Source organism: Doryrhamphus excisus, linkage group LG1 (assembly GCF_037039965.1).
Source record: "Doryrhamphus excisus strain RoL-2023G ecotype Guam linkage group LG1, RoL_Dexc_Guam_v1.1, whole genome shotgun sequence".
Classification (NCBI taxonomy): domain Eukaryota; kingdom Metazoa; phylum Chordata; class Actinopteri; order Syngnathiformes; family Syngnathidae; genus Doryrhamphus; species Doryrhamphus excisus.
In genome coordinates this window covers 1,722,943-1,740,000 of record NC_136357.1, presented here as the reverse complement: position 1 = coordinate 1,740,000, position 17,058 = coordinate 1,722,943, and the positions used below count along the sequence as shown (strand labels likewise).

Genomic DNA, 17,058 nt, shown 5'->3' with positions numbered 1-17,058 from the left:
TAGCTACATTTGTTGGTTTAAAAAAATATCCAAATGGCAAAATTGCATTCTTTATTTTTCACTATGTGGCGCTCGCTGGAATAGCAGAAATTGGGGGAAACAGCTGGAAAGAATAAAGTCAAAATATTAAGAAAAAAAGTCATCAAATGTAAAAAAAAAAGTGACAGTTTTATTAGAATAAACTTGTAATATTTTGAGGAAAATTACCATTTTTTAGCACAGAATTGAAATATTAAAAGAAAAAATGTAATATTAAAGAAACAATTATCATAGAATGAAGTAAAGTAATTTTTGGACACTTTGGTTGGGGAAAAATTCAAAATATAACGAGAATAAAGTGAAAATCTAGTCAGAATAAAATCATATTGACGAGAAGAACATTTACCATATTTGGATTTTTTTAATGAAAAAAAAAACAAAGTTCATACTAATAATATATAATACACAGTTCATAACGTCTTAGCATAGCTACATTTGTTGGTTTAAAAAATATCCAAGTGGCAAAATTGCATACTTAATTTTTCGCTATGTGGCGCTCGCTGGAAGAACGTTTGGACATCCTGACATGTTATATAGTTCTTCTAAGTTCTTCTATAGTTCCAAAAATGGGTGTAATAGCGATTTTCAGTGGGGCGCACATCCCACTTTCCCTATTTAAAGAGGAAAAAAGGTAATGACTTAATGTCCATGAATGCACCTCATGGTCTTTGTCTGTACTATTAGCTTGCTACACTGCCAGGAGATGAGTACCATATTTATGGATGACTTTATCAAGCTTGAGCAGGAGGGGGGGGGAGAATATCGTGCGTGGACTTAATGTGCCATCAGTCTGACACACAGCTGCAGATATCTGCTGGAGAAACGCACACTATAGAAGTAGAGAGACGGCATCTCACCGCTGCAGCTCATCTTGTGTCGAGTGGGGGACTTGGAAAGTTAGCACATAAACATAAACATAAATTTGCATTGAAAAATGTATGCAATTTGGGTTGCCGCATTGCATTATGGGTGGTGGTGGTGTGTCCCACAGCCACAGCAGAACCACTGGTATTTGATTATGTATTTTTTATCCCAAAGTTAGGTTCCTGGTCTGGGGCAGCCCTCCGATGGTAGATGTCACTTCAGCTTTTTGGGGGAGGAAAATGGACACTCACGATGGCGGTGCAGGTTCCCAATGTTCCCAAAAGATTGTGTTTGATTTTTGTTTTTGCTTGTCGTCTACATATTCCAGTGAGGACATTACGCCTGATCTGCGTGTGTGCCGAAGACTACAGATGCCTTCATGAAGCGGATTCGGCACCCAAAACAGCTGCCATGTATGTAAAACATCACTTCTGTCATGTTCTCTGTGAAAAAAAAAATTCTGGAAAGTGTAAAACAGGAAGTAGGGCATCTTGAAGATTCCCATCCAGACGGGAAACAATAGTCATGTTGTGTGTTAAGAACCCAAACATCCTTTACAGATCTGAGTAGTGAAGTTTCCTTGTCAGGTCTCATCATTGCCCGGTTAGACGTGGCACAGCAGGGGGTCATCCAAGGCCTTTTGCCCCCCTACAGAGTGGCCCTTACTGGCCAGACCTGAAAGTGGGTCGTCCTGTCTGGTTTTGGAGCTGACCCAGGACCCGACACGGAGTTTAAACAAGAGAGAGAAAGGGTTTGTGGAAGTTTGTGGAATTCAAAATGAAGCACAGTGGCTCAGACAAAGACTTAGTGAATCATAATGGAAGAATACACAATTCCGCATAGTCATTTTCATTGTCCTGCTTTCATAAAGTACAGTGGAATGCTTCCCTATTGTTAATCCTTGGGAATATTGCTGTCTGTATTTTAGCCAATGAACAATGACCACAACCCACACGCAGGGCCAATTGTTGTTCTACGTTTCAGAGAACAGTTGACCAAGTCTATTTACTGGGAACCAAATTGATGAGCATTAAATCTTTATCTGTTAAGGAATATTATTACATCAGAAGTAGAAGGTAGTCAAATGTATCCAAAGGTATTTCCAGTGAGGGCCACATCGTGAAAAACTAAAGGATGTGACTTTGCAACTTTGATACAGTGGTAATGAAAAAGTTTGGGCACCCCTGATAATTGTCAAGATTTTCCTTTATAAATCACTGGTTGTTGGGATCAGCAATTCCAGTGAAATATATCATATAGCAGACGAACACAGTGATGGGTCAAAAAATCCTGAAAATTATCCCAAACTTTGTCATACCACGTTATTCACACATATAACACATATAGATATGCTAAGAAATTTCTCATAGATTTTTCCAAAAATACGACTTATTATTATATTATTTTTTTATTATTTTTTTTTTATATTTCTACTTTCATGCCACTAAAATGAAGTTATTTTTCCTCATTTGTTAAATTACAATTTTTTAATGTGTTCTTGTAACATTGTGTTGTTGGGTTTGTATTGTTTTTTTTTCAAGTTTTAATGTTAGATTCAGCTGCACGGCATTCAACTGGTTAGCGTGCAGGCCTCACACCTAGGAGACCCGTGTTCAATTCCACCCTCCATCTCTGTGTGAAGTTTCCATGTTCTCCCCGTGCATGCGTGGGTTACAAGCTGAAGGTAAAAGTGAAGGAATGAACAACTAAAGTAGGGGGAAATAATAATAATAATAATAATAATAATAATAATAATCCCCTGCCAACCAGCAAGCATTCAGATCCCCACAGACTAGTTATACATATCTGTGAAACACGCAAACAAGTCCTGTTCGTTTTTAGAGCCCGAAAGACGCCTATCAGACAAACGCTTCCATTCCAACCTCTCCACCAAGGTCGAAGATCTGTCACAGGACCTCGGGGACACGGCAGTAGAACTGCACCAAACTGGAATAGGCTCAGAGACCACCAACAAGAAGCTTTGCGAGAAAGAGAGCACGACAGTAATCCCTTGTTTATGCCAGTTAATTGCTTCCAGACCCAACCTCGATAAGTGAATATCTGCAAGGTAGGGTTCAATCTTATGAAACAGAATGTTTTCATAGTTAGAGCATAGAAATCCTGTTTATGACTTTGGAAGTAAGAGCCCTGTAGCCATGAAATAACACCCCTATAGTCACTTTGCACTCAGATTATTCAATATAGAAGATATAATCAGAGAAAATAAGCCACTTCAAACATGAATAAGGTTCCTGCTTGTGCATGTTTCATGTCAGTGCTGGCACTCGCAACTAATAGGGATGTCCCGATCCACATTTTTTGGCTTCTCATCCTATTTTTTGTACTCTTGCCGATTCAATAATAAGCTTTTGTTACAAGCATCAATTTGTGGGAGATAATATGGTTATGAGGCTGCATGGTGCTCAAGTGGTCAGCACGCAGGCCTCACAGCTAGGAAACCCGAGTTCGATTCCACTCTCGGCCATCTCTGTGTGGAGTTTGCACGTTCTCCCCGTGCATGCGTGGGTTTTCTCCGGGTACTCCGGTTTCCTCCCCTTTTCCGAAAAGAGCGTGGAGAGTGGAATCGAACTCGGGTCTCCTAGCTGTGAGGCCTACGTGCTAACCACTTTCATTCATTCATTTTCTACCGCTTATCCTCAGTAGGGTTACAGGGGTGCTGGAGCCTAACCCAGTTGTCCTCACGAGGCTGTCTTCGGGTCGCCAGCCAATCACAGGGCACATATAGACAAACAACCATTCACACTCACATTCATACCTATGGACAATTTGGAGTGGCTAATTAACCTAGCATGTTTTTGGAATGTGGGAGGAAACCGCGCTAACCACACGACCACCGTGCAGCAAACTCCACACAGATATGGCCTAGGGTGGAATTAAACCCGGGGTCTCCTAGCTGTGAGGTCTGTGCGCTAACCACACGACCACCGTGCAGCAAACTCCACACAGATATGGCCTAGGGTGGAATTAAACCCGGGGTCTTCTAGCTGTGAGGTCTGTGCGCTAACCACACGACCACCGTGCAGCAAACTCCACACAGAGATGGCCTAGGGTGGAATTAAACCCGGGTCTCCTCGCTGTGAGGTCTGCACGCTAACCACATGACCACCGTGCAGCAAACTCCACACAGAGATGGCCTAGGGTGGATTTAAACCCGGGTCTCCTCGCTGTGAGGTCTGCATGCTAACCACATGACCACCGTGCAGCCCTACCGTGGACCAATACAGGCTAAATTTCTGACTGGATGTCACTTCCAAAATTCCCTACTTTAGGTGAGGCGATGTTGGAATGTACGGAACTAAAGACGATCCAATTGAGGGCGATTGTGTAAGCGAAGCGAAAGCGAGAGGTCCAGCTTTTTTAGTTGTTACACGAGCTCCCCAAACCTCAGAGAACCTGCCGAGTCCGGATATCTGGTTGCACGATTTTGGGTCAGTCCAGGGCCAGCAGCCTGGCTTCTCACGCAAGCGGGCAAGCAAACAGTTGCCCTGCGTGTGAGTCCTGATAAACAAATGGTGACTGGCGAGACGTGGCCAGAATGCTATCAGCCTATCATCATCACGAGCTGCATTTTGTCCTCGACGAATCTCAAAAAAATGGTATCATTTTCAATCCTGAACACGCATACCACTCAGACCACAGAGGGATATGATTGAAAACATAATCATACGATCTCGTATCCATTTAGTCCCCCATGGGAACATAAGTCATAATGTGTCTGTACGCTTTATTTAGTTTTCCCGGACCCACTCCCTTCTTCCTCTGTGGTTTGACAGCGGTGCCGACGACCTTCTACCTATCCTGGCCTTTGTGGTTTTGCGCTGTCAGTGTCCTCAGCTGGTCTCGGAATGTGCTGCCTTGGAGGAGTTCATTCATGAAGGGTGAGTCACTTTAACAAACACAAAACATCCCAAAGCTAAATGTCACAGATACGGCCATGTTTCATTGTTTTCTTTGTTTCATTGCACAGTTCTGCAAAAAGAAATATGTGAAGGTCGGGATTCTTGCTTGGAATTGAGGTTGTGATTCTGTGGGACAATGGTTTTTTTTTTCATGCGATGTTTTTAAAAAGGCTGCACAGTGGTGAAGTGGCTAGCGTGCAGGCCGCACAGCAAGGAGACCCGAGTTCGAGTCCACGCCCGGGCATCTATGTGTGGAGTTTGCATGTTCTCCTCGTGCATGCGTGGGTTTTCTCCGGGTACTCCGGTTTCCTCCCACATTCCAAAAACATGCTAGGTTAATTAGCGACACATTTTTTTTAGTCTTTATAGAAATAACCTTCTTTAATATTTTACTTCTTGCCCAAAGACAGCTGGGATAGGCTCCAGCGCCATCCGTGACCCTCGTGAGGATAAGCGGTAGAAAATGAATAAATGAAAAATAGACATTTCAATGAGTATCACTTACTCAAGGCTGCACGGTGAAAAGTGGTTAACACGCAGGCCTCACAGCTAGGAGATCCAGGTTCAATTCCACCTTTGGCCATCTCTTTCTCCGAGTACTCCGGTTTCCTCCCACATTCCAAAAACATGCTAGGTTAATTAGCCACTCCAAATTGTCCATAGGTATGAATGTGAGTGTGAATGGTTGTTTGTCTATATGTGCCCTGTGATTGGCTGGCCACCAGTCCAGGGTGGCCCCCGCCTCTCGCCCTCAAAGACAGCTGGGATAGGCTCCAGAAAAAGTATCCGTTTGGGGTCTAACGTTTTTTTCGGACGCCGCAGACACCGGAGCTCTCTCATGTTGTATCATCATCATATCAATACAAGAAACTGATAACATTTGGATGATATCTATGAACATTTTACAATTAAAAAAACTAACAACAATATGGAGGAATTAGCTAAACGCTATTTTCATAATAATAAACACGAAAGTTTTTGTACTTACTCATTGTATTCATTCATTCATTCATTTTCTACCGCTTTTCCTCACAAGGGTCGCAGGGGTGCTGGAGCCTATCCCAGCCGTCTTCGGGCGAAAGGCAGGGTACACCCTGGACTGGTGGCCAGCCAATCACAGGGCACATATAGACAAACAACCATTCACACTCACATTCATACCTATGGACAATTTGGAGTGGCCAATTAACCTAGCATGTTTTTGGAATGTGGGAGAACATGCAAACTCCACACAGAGATGGCCGAGGGTGGAATTGAACCCTGGTCTCCTAGCTGTGAGGTCTGCGTGCTAACCACTCGACCGCCGTGCCGCCTTACTCATTTTATTAAGTCACCAAAAAAAAAACACCACAAAAATCTATGACACCGCGACTGTGCAGGCAAATAACGTGTTGTTTACAAGAACTTCCTGTATCCAAGGCGAGTTATCCCGTGAACATCCGCAAGCCGGGTTGGATCCGGACCGGAGCCGCAACGGATTCAGTTACTGGAACCAATCACAGCAGAGTGGGTGTGTCTGGATGCAGGCCGTGGGTGGAATAAATTAAAAGACACCATTTTGGAAATAGCAGTGGAATAGGCGCAGGTTCTGGAAGATCTATAATGGTGGCTGTGCGGGTTATTCTGTGTAGCTGCTCCATACAACCCAATACAAAGGGCCAAAAATGGGTATAATAGGTCCTCTTTAAATGAAAAAAGTCGTAATCTAACAAGAAAAAGTAGTTTTTTTTAGAGAATAAAAAATGAAAATATAAAATTTCTTAATAAAGAATCCCACTTGATGAAAATTGACTCATCACAGTCGGGTCTGGAAGCAATTATCATCCATGTATTTCTATATTATATTTCTATATTTGGACTGTATTATTCCTTCATCAGCTAACACGTGTTTCTCTGCCTCAGCTATTTAATTGGCGAAGAAGGCTACTGCCTGACCTCCATGCAGAGCGCCTTGGCCTACGTTGAGTCGCTGCATGTCGACGGACTTCACCCACCTGCAGACCAGTTCATATGAAACAGGTATCTCTTAAATTCTCTTTATGATTATCCATCCGGTTGGTGTGGGGGGAATAAAGACGTACTAAAACGTACTAAAAGTACTAAAAGTTTGTAGCCAACCATTAAGTTGCTAAGTGTATTTGCATTGGCGGGTGTTTTTGGCCCACATATTGCAGACTCCAATACACCAAATGATTGATCGGATGAGGGCAAGCCATTTCCTGTGTGTAAATACACACAGGAAATGGGCCGACAGTACCGAGCGTGTGAGTCTTTATCACGTACTTACACTGATTGCTAGTTTATGGACTGAAAATAGAACTGGAGATAAGGTCTTAGAAGGTGCGGCGATGAACAGTAGCCGAAATGGACTTTTACATCAGAGCTTCTTGGAAACGACAAGGCAAATAATTATAAGCAGCTGGTGGCAAACCTCCTAAAGTCCACTTTTTGCATTCCTATCTAGATTTCTTTCCTTTGAACTGTGGCGATGTACGTAACTGATGACCAAACACAAAGTGAAAATATGTCATTTTCAATGCAACTGATACCGGTGTATGCTAGAAATGTTTCATATATGAAAAATGGCAGCCAGCCCTGATTTTTGCACATTATTTATTGTATAAGAATAGTGGAACGCTGTTTGTTCATTATTAAAGGCATTGTGTCATGAAGGCTTGTGAATAATACAATAAATGTGTTTGGCTCAGGAAAGATTTTCTCTTTATTTTCTACTCTTATAATTTTAAAAGTTATTTCCATTAGGTGGATAAGTTGAGTCTAATTATTTTTTTCAGTAAATCAATTTTAATTAATTATTAAGTTTTAATTAAAAAAATAAATTGAATAAACACAAAATAATTTATACTTTTAAAAGTTATTTCCATTAGGTGGATAAGTTGAGTCTAATTATTTTTTTCAGTAAATCAATTAATTAATTATTATGCTTTAATAAAAGAAATTGAATAAACACAAAATAATTTTATTTTAAATTCATAAATAATAAATAAAAATGTTTTAATGTCATGAAAAAAATACATATAGTAATACAAATAATGAATAAAATATTTGTATTTTAATCAATATGGGCTGAATGAAATTGCACTTTAACTTTTCATTTAAAAAATATATAAAATATAATTAAATTCTTTTTGAAATATTTACCTAATAAAATAAATTAAAATAATTGTATTATATATTTTAATTAATTACATTTTAAATTCAACTTTAAATTTTAAATTTATTACATTTTAATAATTAAATATTAAATGTTCCAAAAATACAATTAAATATTGACTTCATTTAAATATTGACTAAAAATAATACAACCTAACCAGTCTTGTCTTTTTTTTTTTAGAGCATAAAGAAAAGGATGCTGACATTGGTTTTCGTCATCTAAAATAAAAAAAAAAACGATGACTTTTGTCTATTATTTATTTTAATTTGTCTTCAATGCAGTCACATAATTTCTTCATGACTCGAAAGCAAACATATTTGCCAATCATTTATCCTGATCATGAACAAAGCCTGGATAATTACTCATGGTAAATTGTACGAGGTCACCATGACCATTTTGCATACCAAAGGAACAACTAGGAGCCAAAGCCATTCCTTGTCCACTTTTCCAGCAACAACTCCTCTCGGTTTTCCGAGCTGTCATGGACATGACAAAGGACCAGTGTTGTTTGGAGGCCTCTTTTACTCTGCTTTGAGGTGGCCTCCCAACTCATGTTTACTTGCGCTAAAGGCCATTTGGCCCAAAATAGAAGATGACAATGGAGAGGGGCCTACGGGGTGGTCGCTTGTGGTGCCCGTAAACCAGAGAGTGTCACGCTAACGTGTTGCTCAAGCTCTTCAGCCTACTGTGTGGCCTCCGTGTATGGGAATCAAATAAAAGGATTGGTGGGGGAAAAAGCTACAATATGATGGGAATGACGTCACAGAAAATGTATCAAAGTTATTGAAGAGGGAAGGGGAAATATTCTGACAAAATCTCAGACTTCCAGTTCATCCCAATAAGCGGCAATATGTGGACCCAATGAGAGTTGAGAACGCTAGCCATCGAGCTGAAATTCCTCGATGGCCAGCAGGACTCTTGAGACTCAAGTGTTTGCAATTCAAACATGGAGGACCTTCCACAAATTCTTTATTTATGGTAATGGTAATGGTTTTATTTCATTTGAACATGCATCAGATTACAATCGAGTGCATCCCATAATCAGTTCCCAGTTCCACATGTCCAAAAGGAGTAGGAAGAAGCAAAGCTTATTAAATCCTACCCCTCCATCTGGTACTTTTACAATCAGTAATTGTTGCATTTGTTCACTTCCTGCTTTCGTAACATAGTTTAAGTTTTTTTATTTATTTTATTTTTGTCAAATAAAATTAAAACAAAAAAAACTATATTAGGAATGCAGGAAGTGGCAAAAATACCCCTCCATCTGGTACCTTTACAATCAGTAACTGTTACATTTGTTCACTTCCTACTTTCCTAATATAGTTTAAGTTTTTTATTTTATTCTATTTTTGTCAAATAAAATTAAAACCAAAAAAAGCTATATTAGGAAAGCAGGAAGTGACAAAAATACCCCTCCATCTGGTACTTTTACAATCAGTAACTGTTACATTTGTTCACTTCTTGCTTTCCTAATATAGTTTAAGTTTTTTAATTTATTTTATTTTTGTCAAATAAAATTAAAACAAAAAAAACTATATTAGGAATGCAGGAAGTGGCAAAAATACCCTTCCATCTGGTACTTTTACAATCAGTAACTGTTACATGTGTTCACTTCCTGCTTTCCTAATATAGTGTAAGTTTTTTATTTTATTTTATTTTTGTTAAATAAAATTAAAACAAAAAAAATAGATGGAGGGGTAGGATTTAATAAGCTTTGCTCCTTCCTACTCCTTTTATTTTTATTTATTTTATTTTATTTTTGTCGAATAAAATTAAAACAAAAAAAACTGAAACTATATTAGGAAAGCAGGAAGTGAACAAATGTAACAGTTATTCGATATTCATACCTCAATCTCGCTCATAAGTTGTGTTGTCATGTTTACACAGCTCTACAAAACATTGAAATGATACACTTAAAGGCTCTGTCCATAATATTATGAGATTAAAGTCATGACACAATACGGAAAAAATGTACGAATATTATTTAAGAAGAATGTTTAAATATTTGGAAAATGTCCTAGACACTCCACGTGACTTCTAAATGATATTTGGAGTATTATTAAATATTATTTTTGAGTCATCACAATCTTACTGATTTGCGGGAACGTGACGACTGGCTACCATACCTGAAATATGGGAGTATTTAACACGGAACATCTGTAAAAACATTCATTTTTTATGCTATTGTTGTCAAAATTTTGCGTGCAGTGATTTTTGGGGCTGGAAGAAGACGAGCCAAACAGTCACAAAAGCCTAAAAAGCCGTGCAATTCCACCCGGGTAACAATGAAAACGGCAAAAAACGGCCAAAAACCCGCTGCAGTAATTTATTAGAACTGCCCATCGCTATTCAAAACTGGTCATGGCAAATTTTGATGCCATGTCCGAAGTTTGGAATGACTGTAAATACAACTGTCCGATAATTATCGGTAGCGATATCAGTATCGGATTTTTTCAGATTTTTCGGATCAGATTTCATTGTCATGTTATACACATATCAGTATCGGAAATTAAGAGTTGGACAATATCGGCATATCGGTTTTCGACAAAAAAAGCCAATATCAGGCATCCCTCGCTGTAAACCAGCTGGAAAACAAAGAAAGTCCAAAAACCGTACGCCTTAGTTTTTCATATGGAATCATTAAACGGCGCAGTGGGACAGAACCTTAAGGGTTTCATCTTCTACACAGAATGTTCTACTATACAGATCGACAGGAGTTTCTACCAAGTTCGGGAACCGGAGAAAGTGGCACAAGCTAGAACACGTGGCGTTTACAAAAATTAGAGAAAAACTGTTTCTAAGTCTGCGGGGCAGCTGATGGTGAAGACGTTGTTGGATGCGTTTTGTCCCTCCACCAGTTTGGCTACAGCCTCACCCAGATCCATGTGGTTCAAGTACCCAGGGGTCAGTCGCTCCGGAGTAGCGACACCTGTGTTGATAATCACCTGCCAGGACCACGAAGAACAAAGGAGTTTTATTCTTTGTACGTTTTTACAAAGTGTTACGATGTAGTCCATTACTTCCTCAGGAGACATCTTGGTCAACCTTGGAAGTACCACTAGATACTCTTTATGCCGGGAATGTCTCACCTGGTAGAGCTTACAGGACAGGTCGGGGTACTCCTCCCTTAGAACCTGGCAGAAGGCCAGGGCGCTGGCAGCTCCTACAGTCAGGAAACCAGTCCCGGGCATCAGAAGCTTCTCACCTGCGCCCCCTGTGGAGTAGAGCGTGACGGAGTACTAGAACCAAACCTGCTGTACCAGGTATCGCTTTGTACCAGACTACATTTACAGGGTTGAGGGTGTCCAGTTTGGTGGCCTTGGAATCTCGTCTATGCTATTTGCGAATGATGTAGTCCTGATGACCTCATCGGGTTGTGACCTTCAGAGTTGACTGGATTGGTTGGCTGCTGTTTAGTTTCTGTTTTTTTTTTTATTTTATTTTTGTCAAATAAAATTAAAACAAAAAAACTATATTAGGAAACTTCCTGCTTTCCGAATATAGTTTAAGTTTTGTTTATTTTTATTTTGTCAAATAAAATTAAAACAAAAAAATCTATATTAGGAAAGCAGGAAGTGACAAAAACTAAATAAATTAAAAAAACTTAAACTATAGTAGGAAAGCAGGAAGTGAACAAATGTAACAGTTATTCAATATTCATACCTCAATCTGTAAAAGCAGTAACTGTTACATATGTTCACTTCCTGCTTTCCTAATATAGTTTAAGGTTTTTTTTTTATTTTATTTTTGTCAAATAAAATTAAAACAAAAAAAATATATTAGAAAAGCAGGAAGTGACAAAAATTAAATAAATTAAAAAACTTAAACTATAGTAGGAAAGCAGGAAGTGAACAAATGTAACAGTTATTCAATATTCATACCTCAATCTGTAAAATCAGTAACTGTTACATTTGTTCACTTCCTGCTTTCCTAATATAGTTTAAGTTTTTTTTTATTTATTTTATTTTTGTCAAATAAAATTAAAACAAAAAAATATATATTAGAAAAGCAGGAAGTGAACAAATGTAACAGTTACTGCTTTTACAGATTGAGGTATGAATATTGAATAACTGTTACATTTGTTCACTTCCTGCTTTCCTAATATAGTTTAAGTTTTTTTTATTCATTTTATTTTTGTCAAATAAAATTAAAACAAAAAAATATATATTAGGAAAGCAGGAAGTGACAAAAATTAAATAAATAAAAAAAACTTAAACTATATTAGGAAAGCAGGAAGTGAACAAATGTAACAGTTATTCAATATTCATGCCTCAATCTGTAAAATCAGTAACTGTTACATTTGTTCACTTCCTGCTTTCATAATATAGTTTAAGTTTCTTTTATTTTTTGTATTTTTTTTTTGTTTTGTTTTATTTGACAAGCTAATATGAGCATCCAATGCCATAATGGGTACCATAGTAAGTGTCAATATAGTGATATATATAGCACATCATGACTGGTTCAAGACTCTTCATCCTTGTATTTAGCAAACATCAACTGCTTGTATTGTTTCTTGAATTGGCTCAAGAATTTGGTTCTTGAAGAACGTGGGCGGGTACATTGTCGCATGAATCTAATTTGTACCAAATGTGTACCAAAACGTGTTCTGGGCACTGAAGCCATTCCTGAGAAGTGGTAGCCACCACGTACCCCAATCCAGTCTCACCTGTGATGAAGGTGTAGCTACAGTTGGCATCGTCCCTCACCAAGGGAAAGAAGGCCTTCCATGACACAAACGTACTAAATAGTAACGACTCAATGACCTGCACATACGCAAAGAAAGGAAATATTAAGTCAATAAAATCCCACAGTCCCCCCCCCCTTCCCCCCCAAGTACTAAGTTCCAATTAATGTCTGTGTTTACAAACCCAGTGCAGGTCTTTGAGAGTCTGGGTATGTGGAGGTCCCCCCTGCCACCAGCTGAAGCCCAGAGAGGAGACCACATCAGTAACCTTCCCCACCTTCTGCAGCAGGACCTCTTTGGCCTTCTCTGCTCCTTCCTCGGACCCTGACAGAGCGACAAGACCGAGACTTGATTAAAGACACTCCATGGGGTCAATGAAGCCTTGATGGACCTTGGTGATCCTTTATCCTTCATCTAACCCATGGCACTGGGCGGGGCTAAAATGCTGTCCATCATAAACATGATGACACCACCAGAGAACTTGGCATAAAAATATATAATTATATGAAAATTAAGAATGATGTCTTATAATTATCAGCCCAATATCAGCATAAAATTACAATATTGGTTGATATCGGATTTTTTTCCCGATCATGAAAATCCATATTTTTAAAAATATGACATGCCATGTTACATATCAGCTGATATCGGTATCGGAAAATAGTGTTGGACAATATCGGTATATCGTTTTTTTTGCAAAAAAGCCAATATCAGATATCCTTACTAAAAATATTCATTCATTCATTCATTCATTTTCTACCGCTTACCATCTTTAGCATCTTTACCAGCTGTCTTCAGGCGAGAGGCGGGGTACACCCTGGACTGGTGGCCAGCCACTCACAGGGCACATATAGACAAACAACCATTCACACTCACATTCATACCTATGGACAATTTTGAAGTCGCTAATTAACCTAGCATGTTTTTGGAATGTGGGAGGAAACCGGAGTACCCGGAGAAAACCCACGCATGCACGGGGAGAACATGCAAACTCCACACAGAGATGGCCGAGGGTGGAATTGAACCCTGGGAGAAAACCCACGCACGCATTCTTACAAAGAACACTAAACTCATCACACACCAACTTAACACTCAAGAGGTATAATTAAACCAGCTCAACCGAATCATTCATTTATTCATTTTCTACCACTTATCCTCACAAGGGTCGCGGGGGTGCTGGAGCCTATCCCAGCTGTCTTCATACACCCTGGACTGGTGGCCAGCCAATCACAGGGCACATATAGACAAACAACCATTCACACTCACATTCATACCTATGGACAATTTGGAGTGGCTAATTAACCTAGCATGTTTTTGGAATGTGGGAGGAAACCGGAGTACCCGGAGAAAACCCACACATGCACGGAGGAGAACATGCAAACTCCACACAGAGATGGCCGAGGGTGGAATCGAACTCGGGTCCTACACGCAAACCACCCATCCACCGTGCAGCCTGGTGTATTGTTATTTATCTAAAAAATTGGCATATTCCACACATACTGTTGTTGCGAATAATGGTTAATCATGATTAATTAATTAGAAAACAGTGATTAGTTTGATCCAAATTGTTAATAAAAGTCCAATACGTCACAAGGACTTTGGTTGAAGTCAAGCACAAAGCTGTACAGAACATATTTCAAGTGTTCTTATGGTTGATGTGTCCAAAAAAATATTCAGTTTGATGTTGAATATGAAAATCAGACGGGTCCCAAATTGTGTAAAGAGACGTGCGACTCACCGACATCCCCCACTATTGTGACGAGATGATGTTTTGTGTTGGGAGAGAGAGATGATCTGAGTTTCTCCAGCCGATTGTTGTCTCGCGAGATCACTGCAACTTTGAAACCTACGTCAATAAACACACACACACACACACACACATCAATCAGCTTGTTCATGAATCCGTTGTAAAGCCCCGCAAAAAGCATCACCTTTGACACAGACACACTTAATCCTGCTGTCACGTCAGCGAGCGTCCACTAATCGCTCCACGTTATCTTCATGTGTTTATCAGGGTCATGTGACGGATGGCAGATGGCAGCTTTATGACTTAAAAGCATCACAACACAAACAATGGAAGGCCCGATTCAGTCTGGATATACGACATACATACATACATACATACATACATACATACATACATACATACATACATACGTACATACATACGTACATACATACATACATACGTACATACGTACGTACATACATACTACATACATACATACATACATACATACATACATACATACATACATACATACATACATGCATGCATGCATACGTACATGCATACGTACATGCATACATACATACATACATACATGCATGCATACGTACATGCATACGTACATGCATACGTACATACATACGTACATACATAGGTACATACATACGTACATGCATACGTACATACGTACATGCATACATACATACATACGTACATACATAGGTACATACATACGTACATGCATACATACATGCATACATACATACATACATACATACATACCTGCATACATGCATACATACATGCTTACGTACATACGTACATGCATACATACATGCATACGTACATACATACGTACATACATAGGTACATACATACGTACATGCATACATACATGCATACATACACGCATACATACATACATACATACATACATGCATACATGCTTACATGCATAAGTACATGCATACGTACATGCATACGCACATACGTACATGCATACGTACATACATACGTACATACATAGGTACATACATACGTACATGCATACGTACATACATACGTACATGCATACGTACATGCATACGTACATACGTACATGCATACGTACATGCATACATACATACATACATGCATACATGCATACATACATACATACATACATGCATACATACACGCATACGTACATACATACATACATACATACATACATACATACATACATACATACATACATACATGCATGCATGCATGCATGCATGCATACATACATACATACATACATACATACATACATACATACATACATACATACATACATACATACCTGTACATTGTAAAACAAACTTTCATTTCATTAATTAACCATTTGGAATCAAATAATTATATAAAGTATATTTATCAATCATTTACAGAATTAAAATGTATGAATAAATACAAAATATACTACAAATATATTGTATATCATGCATATATCATGCATTGTGCATTTTTTAAAATAAATACAAAATATACTATAAATATATTGTATATCATAGATACATTGTACATTTTATTAAATAAATACAAAATATACTATAAATATATTGTATATCATACATACATTTTACATTTTATTACATAAATACAAAATATACTGTAAATATATTGTATATCATACATACAGTGTACATTTTATTACATAAATACAAAATATACTGTAAATATATTGTATATCATACAAACAGTGTACATTTTATTAAATATATACAAAATATACTATAAATATATTGTATATCATACATACATTGTACATTTTTTTAATAAATACCAAATATACTATAAATATATTGTATAGCATATATAAATTGTACATTTTTTTAATAATACAAAATATACTATAAATATATTGTATATCATACATACATTGTACATTTTATTAAATAAATACAAAATATACTATAAATATATTGTATATCATACATTGTACATTTTATTAAATAAATACAAAATATACTATAAATATACATGCATTGTACAAAAATGTTGCATGTAATTATTGCATTATATATAAATAAATTATTATTAAAATATGTGTAATGAAATATTCTTTAAATATGAACATTTGATGATTAAAAATCATTAAAAATTAAATTTTTTAGTACAGCACCGTCAAAATGATGTTTTCTCATTTACCACATTGCATGCAAAATCCTTCTGTGCACGTGCTGCAATGAGTTATTACAATGTTATTAACATGTATAAATGACCTAAAAGCTTTTATTTAATATATAGATGTATATTTTATTTTTATAAGAGGGTTGCATTTGCATCTTACCTTTGTCCAACAGGGCTTGAACTATCCCGGAGCCCACAGTTCCTGCTCCACCGAGAACCAGCACCACCTTGTCTGACATGATGACTCAGCTGCTCAACTTGTCATCTTACACGGTAGCTTTTTAAATAAAATAGCACCCCATCAATGTCACCCAAGACCCGCCCCTACACTGAGCTGGCGAATGTACGTTTTGTCACCTACAATCATATACTCTATCAAATATCGCCATCTAGCGGCTTAAAGTGGCATTTCATTTCATAACTACAGCCAGCTCAATTGGCTCGCTCACCCTACTCTCTCTCTCTCTCTCTCTCTGTCCAGGTATTGAAT

The 17,058-nt window shown here is 38.0% G+C and overlaps 2 protein-coding genes across 5 annotated transcripts in view; one reads left to right on the top strand and one right to left on the bottom strand.

Annotated features, from left to right (window-relative positions):
* The window catches only part of vps9d1 (VPS9 domain containing 1), a 22,792-nt gene extending 9,502 nt beyond the window's left edge, over positions 1–13,290 (top strand). Inside the window, exons 14-17 of one of the 3 annotated variants that reach the window (XM_078792315.1) lie at positions 1,232–1,316; positions 4,698–4,802; positions 6,726–6,842; positions 12,871–13,290. In XM_078792315.1, the coding sequence (XP_078648441.1) occupies positions 1,232–1,316; positions 4,698–4,802; positions 6,726–6,837 (302 nt within the window). In that variant the 3' untranslated portion in view covers positions 6,838–6,842; positions 12,871–13,290. Of the gene's footprint in view, positions 1–1,231; positions 1,317–4,697; positions 4,803–6,725; positions 7,528–8,178; positions 8,198–12,870 lie in introns of those variants that run through there. The other 2 variants (XM_078792349.1, XM_078792376.1) reach the window with 2 other exon arrangements.
* On the bottom strand, positions 10,546–16,854 carry LOC131131300 (peroxisomal trans-2-enoyl-CoA reductase). Of its 2 annotated transcripts, XM_058075894.2 has the most exons (6): positions 16,729–16,854; positions 14,421–14,528; positions 12,867–13,006; positions 12,665–12,761; positions 11,088–11,212; positions 10,546–10,943 (listed from the first exon to the last, which is right to left on the bottom strand). In XM_058075894.2, the coding sequence occupies exons 1-6, from the start codon at positions 16,805–16,807 to the stop codon at positions 10,779–10,781; spliced, it is 714 nt and encodes a 237-aa protein (XP_057931877.2). In that variant the 5' UTR covers positions 16,808–16,854; the 3' UTR covers positions 10,546–10,778. The 2 variants fall into 2 exon arrangements, with proteins under 2 accessions (XP_057931877.2, XP_057931878.2); XM_058075895.2 differs by lacking the exon at positions 14,421–14,528 and having other exon boundaries at positions 16,729–16,843.
* Positions 16,855–17,058: the final 204 nt, after the last annotated feature.

Coding starts and splice junctions, on each gene's coding strand:
- LOC131131300 (XM_058075894.2), bottom strand. CDS start 16,807: ATGTCAGACAAGGTGGTGCTGGTTCTCGGTGGAGCAGGAACTGTGGGC. Junction 14,529..16,728: donor TCAAGCCCTGTTGGACAAAG/GTAAGATGCAAA, acceptor TTATTGACGTAG/GTTTCAAAGTTGCAGTGATC. Junction 11,213..12,664: donor TAGCTACACCTTCATCACAG/GTGAGACTGGAT, acceptor TCTACTCCACAG/GGGGCGCAGGTGAGAAGCTT.